General features: G+C 35.9%; 1 protein-coding gene across 3 annotated transcripts in view; it reads right to left on the bottom strand.

Annotated features, from left to right (window-relative positions):
- dusp3a (dual specificity phosphatase 3a) overlaps window positions 1–4,240 on the bottom strand; it is a 30,063-nt gene extending 25,823 nt beyond the window's left edge. Inside the window, exons 1-2 of one of the 3 annotated variants that reach the window (XM_016234758.1) lie at window positions 3,639–4,240; window positions 3,364–3,546 (exon numbers count right to left, since the gene is read on the bottom strand). In XM_016234758.1, coding sequence (XP_016090244.1) covers window positions 3,364–3,530 — 167 coding nt within the window. In that variant the 5' untranslated portion in view covers window positions 3,531–3,546; window positions 3,639–4,240. Of the gene's footprint in view, window positions 1–3,363 lie in introns of all 3 variants that reach the window. The other 2 variants (XM_016234757.1, XM_016234756.1) reach the window with 2 other exon arrangements.
- Between the last annotated feature and the right edge of the window lie 3,092 nt (window positions 4,241–7,332).

Here is a 7,332-nt window from a genome sequence, read left to right as displayed (position 1 = left end):
ACACGATGCGCAAAACTCCGCATTTGAACAGTCCATAGCAAATACTTAAACTAATAACAAAACAGTAGCTAAGCCTAATTTAAATTAGGTATGTTTTTTAACAAAACAGTAGCTGATTCAGAAGCTCCAGATTGTCATAGCAAAGTCAGAATGACCTCCTCTCCTAGGTTCATGAAACGGTCGTCCATAAAATGCATTGCTGTTCTGTTGCAAGTAATCTTAATGCATCTACTTTCGGAAGGCCAAATAAAGTGCTTTTGCTTTCGCCTAGAAACACACAGCGTCTCCCTGACATGGCTGCTTCAACACTAACTGCAGTTACTGAAACCATGCCTTCTTTCTTTGCATGAACATTTGGGCAGCATTATGCTAATATTACCACATAGTAAGGTAGATATGTGGGGGCGTGTTAGAACGAGCCGTTTTAGGGGGGCGTGGCAGAGTCTTAACTTTGATAAAGAATATCTCTTTGGTTTTGAGACTTTAGTCTTTTCAACTTCAGGGATCTTATCTATGCACAATCAGCTTGTAACACTCCAAAGAGAAAGGAAAACTTGAAATCGCATCATATGACCCCTTTAAATATTTCTCCTTTTTATCATTCATATTAGCCACAAACTACCTGGGAAACAAATTTTTTAGAGAACTAATCATACTGTTGTCATGATGACTGATTTTGTTTCTCAGTATCTTAGATCTATCTCAGGTTTTTGCAAACCATCTCTGAGCAACACACCTTTAGTATAGCCTAAGTGCAGTGAGAGAATATGAATCTTTGACAGCAAACTGATTTGAATTTAAGAATCACTGGAGTGATTCTAAAGCAGTTTGTTTTAATTCTGAACGATTATTTTGATTAGATGCACTCAACAGCCATTTGATTTAGAATTCGATCCAAACTTTCTAATTTATACACAGTTCTTAAAATACGTTCCATAATGTATTAGATACTGATTTTACTTATTTAAAGCTGCAGTCTGTACGTTTTGCGTCTTTGTCACCATCTCTGTTTGAAAACCTGCAATTGCAGTTATTTGCACAATTATCAGAATATGAATCTTTGACAGCAAACTGATTTGAATTTAAGAATCACTGGAGTGATTCTAAAGCAGTTTGTTTTAATTCTGAACGATTATTTTGATTAGATGCACTCAACAGCCATTTGATTTAGAATTCAATCCAAACTTTCTAATTTATACACAGTTCTTAAAATACGTTCCATAATGTATTAGATACTGATTTTACTTATTTAAAGCTGCAGTCTGTATGTTTTGCGTCTTTGTTGCCATCTCTGTTTGAAAACCTGCAATTGCAGTTATTTGCACAATTATCTTCCTTGCATGGGTTGTGCATCAGCACAGCTCCAGCGTGGATTAATCTAATGTTTTGAGGTGAATGTGTGGCTGCCAGTAAATGCACCGGAGTGGATACAGTATGTTGGAATCACAGATTCTAGCCTACGTCTTGGAATATATGACCCAAATAAGCATTTACACCGGATATTGTCATCTGAACAAGTCTGCCACTTTTGTTCTGACCAACTGACAGAAAAAGCATTACAATAAATCGCGCTACCAATGGTGATTAAATCTAACAATCACCTAGCTCAAATCACATCAAACCGTGCAAATTATTATTATTATTATATTTTTCTCAAATTATTAGTTAACATCAGCATTGCGTGACTATGAGTATAGTGTGAATTAGTGTGTAGATTTCACTTTCTGTACAGTCTAATCTCTAATTGTCATACCATTCATATAAAGAAATTCTTATATAAAGAAAGACAAATTATTCTTCCTTCGAACTTGTTCTCTCGTTATTGTTCTCTTTAAAATACAAATATTGTGTAATCCCAGGTATGCTATCTGTAATCAGATGCACATATAAAACTGGAATATAATTTACAACTTCTTTATGTCTACAGACGTGACATAATAACGCATCAGCATGCTTGAATTTCCCGCAAATTCCTACCAGTACCACTCAAATTAAAAAAACATTATTATACTTTGTTTACTGCACCAAAAACAATTTATATGTAAAAGCAATATGTCCGTGCATGTTACTTTAAAATGTAGGCTATTCCAGGAACAATCACTAACTATGTAATGAACCTGATGTAAATTTTGAAATATGAAAATAAGTAGGCTAATGTAATTTAACGCATCAGCATGCTTGAATTTCCCGCAAATTCCTACCAATACCACTCAAATTAAAAAAACATTATTATACTTTGTTTACTGCACCAAAAACAATTTATATGTAAAAGCAATATGTCCGTGCATGTTACTTTAAAAATGTAGGCTATTCCAGGAACAATCACTAACTATGTAATGAACCTGATGTAAATTTTGAAATATGAAAATAAGTAGGCTAATGTAATCTGACTGCCTTTATAGACTTCTGGATTAGCTCAAAACTGCAAATGCAAACAGACTTGTCACAATTACACAGATACATATTTTTTAGCACATGATTTAAAAGTCATAAACTACTTCAAGAATGGTGCTGTTGAATCAACAGGGATTTTAATCAGCGCATCGTGAAAACAAATTATTAGTTAAACCCCCTTGAGGTTGTTTTATCGTTGCATGATAGAGGAAATATGCCATTAATGTGTAATAGTAACGGTTTAATACAAAGAAACACGTGACTGAGGTCGAACTGAAGCGATTTTGTAACCAGTGATCACGAGATAGCGAGATGGTAGCGATAGAGGACGATCGTGGAGAAAACCAGCTTCTCTTGCAGTCTGACTCAAACTGACTCACTGTTTAAACGTTAGCAAAATCTCCCGTGGCTTCGTGATTGTTCTCGTAGGCGGAGAGCTGCATGCTCCATTCACAGGTTTGTTGTTTTGCACCTGAACACTGTAAAAGATACAAATTACTAGTTAAACCCCCTTGAGGTTGTTTTATCGTTGCATGATATGAATGAAATATGCCATTAATGTGTAATAGTAACGGTTTAATACAAAGAAACACGTGACTGAGGTCGAACTGAAGCGATTTTGTAACCAGTGATCACGAGATAGCGAGATGGTAGCGATAGAGGACGATCGTGGAGAAAACCAGCTTCTCTTGCAGTCTGACTCACTGTTTAAACGTTAGCAAAATCTCCCGTGGCTTCGTGATTGTTCTCGTAGGCGGAGAGCTGCATGTTCCATTCACAGGTTTGTTGTTTTGCACCTGAACACTGTAAAAGATTCAGTTAATAATCACTGAAAGGGTTTATTTACCTATCCGTTATACAGAGCCTGTACCACAACCAACACATTTATCCAGCATTTGAAAGCAGCTTCCTGTCATTGTTTTCCTGCCATCAGAAGCACGCAAGTCTCCATAAGATCGCTGAACTTACGCATTGCCGATGTAAATCCTGGGAAAGACCTCGTTGAAATGTTGTGCTGGGAGGCTGTAGAAACCGCTGCCGTTGGACAGCAGCTTGTTGAGTTGTTCAATGGTCGCCTCGGTGTCTGGTACGGTGACTTCCAGTGGTCCCTTCGCGGGGCTGTGATGTTTCTTCATGCTTCAGTCCTCCTCCAAAAGCAAAAAAAAAAAAAAAAAACACAACAAGTGTCTAGTGGTGAAGATGTCACGGCTTTCGATTCCCCAGCATTTTATTTCCCTCCCCAATCGGTGTTGTTAGCGTGCTCTCCTGGACGCAGGCAGGCAGACAGACACACCCGGGACTCGCCCACCGGCGGTCTGATGTGATGCTCCGGTGAGGTCGGTAACAAACAAAACTGGCAGAAGATGGCGACAACGCACCGATACACAAGTCATTGAGAGCTGCTTTAAAGGGAACATCACTCTCTCTCTCATCGAATCCGTTCACTTTTCTGACAGGTTTAGACAGCATTTCACGTGTTCATGTTGCCTGCTGTGCGTAAACGTGTGTCTGTAACGCTCGTTATACACGCAATCCGTTTTGTAACGCTCATTGATCTATTAACACTAGTCTATTCCCAAACATCAACCCCTCCCTTCATGTAAGGCTAGATTTGTGTGTTAATTGATGTTATGACAGGCAGGCTTACTGAAAGTAAGAAGGATTTTTTATTTATTTCTCTCTCTCTCGTTTTAATCCGACAAGTGGCTTTTAACCCTTGTATTTTAACTCTCAACCTTGACCCACCTGTGATTAGGTGCAATTTGACCCACAATCAAGCTGATTACAAGAGCTCCCATTAGGAAAATTTGTTATCTGGTCCAAAAGTGTATGTCACAAAGAAATGTAGGCCTAACTGATGGAGTAACAAGACAGATTAATGAACTATGAGCATTTAGGAAAGAGGTTGTGGATTCTTGCTAAGTGTGAAAAGTCATAATTGTCTTGTTCAAGTTAAATTTGATTAATATTCAATGGACTCGATTTTATTTATTAATATTGTTAAACAGCAATGTAAATATTGTTTTTGTTTAGATACCCAGTGTATATATAGCCTATGTATAATATTTATTTGCTTACTTTTTCTATAGTCTCTTGCCATGAAGCTGAAATGGTGCTAAGTTATAAACAAACAAACAATCATGGCTCATGGTTTTTCATTTGAATTATAGGCACACAACACAGAGTTCACACAATATGTCACTTTATATTGCCCTACAGTAAATTTTAATTTTTTTAATAGGACACTACTAATGCCCTTAGTAAGGCTTTTGAAGAAATGTGTGCTTCCCATTTTTTTAATCTTGCCTTAAAGGGGTCATATGATGCAATTTCAATTTTTCCTTTCTCTTTGGAGTGTTACAAGCTCTTGGTGCATAAAGAAGATCTGTAAAGTTGCAAAGACTAAAGTCTCAAATCCAAAGAGATATTCTTTATAAAAGTTAAGAGTCAACTACGCCCTCCTAAAATGCCTCGTTCTAACACGCCCCCACATGTCTATGTCACTATCTGGGAAGATTTGCATAACGCCGCCCAAATGTTCATGCAAAGAAAGAAGGCGTAACTTTGGTTCTCGCTGTAGTATTGTTGTTGTTGCCGCCGTGAAGACGCTGTGTGTTTCGTTGTGAAAGCGAAACTACTTTGTTTGGTCTTCCAAAAGAGGACACAACTAGAAATCAGTGGTTAAGTTGTATTTACAACACTGTTCCAGAACAGTTCAACCCAAATATTCAGATGTGTGCAGCACATTTTGCGGAGGATGAGGACTGTTTCCTGTGAGAGTAGCCTACAATGCCGGTGTCTGTTTCTATAAAGTGGGGTAGTTCCAACTTTGCAAGGACAGTCTGGCGCTTTACGTTTTTTATATTTAAAGAATTTGCCACTGATGATTCAAAACGTGAGTTTTGAGCAGTGTAGAGTAGTGCTTGTTGTTTTCTGTTTCTCCAGACATGGTTTTATGTTTACGCAGCGCGATACGCAATGCGTAAAAAGACAGTATAAGCCATTATAATCAGTAATTATGTATCCACTGGATGCAACAAATGCCTCGTTTGTAATGGGTTTTATTGTTTTTGTCTCGTCACTCCGGCCGAGCACAAGTGCTCCTAAAAAGAAAAGTAAGCGTCGAGCCCTGCAAATTATGTTATTTTTAGCAACGTCATATGACCCCTTTAAGCTCTGTAGTAATTTTCCAGTTTTGCTGTGTCTGCTCACTAACTACCTCTACCTTGTTTATCAGTTAGGCTACCTTAAAATAAGTAATAATAATACTAGTTCTGTCAAACGATTAATCGTGATTAATTGCATACAATATAAAAGTTTTTGTTTGCATATACATGTGTGTTTTCTGTGTATATTTATTATGTATATATAAATACACACACATACAGTATATATTTTGAAAATATTTACATGTCTATATTTATATTCATATAATTTATATTATAAATAAATATATTTAATATATGAACATGACATTTTTTCTGAAATATATACATGCATGTGTGTGTATTTATATACACAGTACACATACATATATTATGTAAACAAAACTTTTATTTTGGATGCGATTAATCGCAATTAATCGTTTGACAGCACTAAATAATACATTGTTTCATGAAAGCTTACAAACAAGATATTATATGCCTAATTTGTAATTATCTATTTAACCTCTAGAGGGAGCAAAGGTACATTTATTAGATGGTAAACAAATATATGCAGAAAGCATGTTTAAGAAAACTCTCTGAAAAGGATCAAGGGTCAAAACACAATGAAAATGAAGGAAACTATGTTCGGTCTGCCTTCTTAGTCATGTATGTTTATTTTAACTTGTTTGACTGCATTCAGTTGTTGTTTACCGGCTTAATTGCCATGTAGAAATACAGTTGTTGTTGTTTTGTTTTTTTGTTTTTTTCTAGAAGACTGATATGACTGGAGTCCTTACATTTTTTATGTTTTTTTCTCAAAATACAATGTATTTCTTTAAGTGTAAAATTTTATTTACCAAAAAATACTGAATGCAGATGTTTTACTATAATAAAAAAAAACAATAAATGTAAAAAATATATATGAAATAAAACACTTAAGAATTTCTTGTTTTGTGTAACATATTTTCACTAAAAACTGCAAATGAAATCCATAAGTCCTTATTCCAGCTGTCTTATGTAAGAGACTAAGCATTTCACAGAATCCAATTGACGACTTTGAGAGAACAGCTGATCAATGAGAGAAGAGTGATTAGAGCTGGTCTTGTGTCCAATAACAGTTAACCTCTGGTGTGACTTCTGTTCGACAGTTGCATAAATACAATCAATCTGACTTGTTAGTCTGTGGTTATATTTTGGAGGAGCAAGCTTAAAGTTACAGTGAGCACCATTTTTTATGTGTGAATCAAGTGGAAATGTCTTGCATACTCGCTGTGATTTTGCCCTCTGTGGATGACATGCTATTACAATATTTGACACTGAAAGGCAGTCATTGTCTGTTGCCATAGCAATACAAGGAGGTGCCATACAATTCCATAGCAACAAGCCTATCCAAAAGGTTTTTTTCACTTGTTTACATTTCTTACTGAGTGCTTGTGAGGATTTCTCTTTCTAAAATGTAGCCAAAGCCATGATTTGAATATTTGGGAAGGCATCTGGGGTTAGATGGACTTGGAGGAGGGACTGTATCAGTTAAATTGTCCTTTTATTGGCAACTTGGGACTCTGTATGTCCATCCAGTTAATCCAGGAACAAACTAAACCACCTGAGACCCTGACAACATATCAAGCATTCAGTATACATTCAGTAGAAGTACTTGTTCAAATCATTTTTTTTTTTGTAATTTTGTAAATATGGCATTTTTAAAAGAAAACAAAATACATATTTGTTTACTTAATATATATATATATATATATATATATATATATATTTTTGTATATCTGTATTTTTTCGC

Source organism: Sinocyclocheilus grahami, unplaced genomic scaffold (assembly GCF_001515645.1).
Source record: "Sinocyclocheilus grahami isolate Dianchi unplaced genomic scaffold, SAMN03320097.WGS_v1.1 scaffold457.1, whole genome shotgun sequence".
In the NCBI taxonomy this organism is placed as follows: Eukaryota; Metazoa; Chordata; class Actinopteri; order Cypriniformes; family Cyprinidae; genus Sinocyclocheilus; species Sinocyclocheilus grahami.
This window is presented reverse-complemented; position numbering and strand designations above follow the sequence as displayed.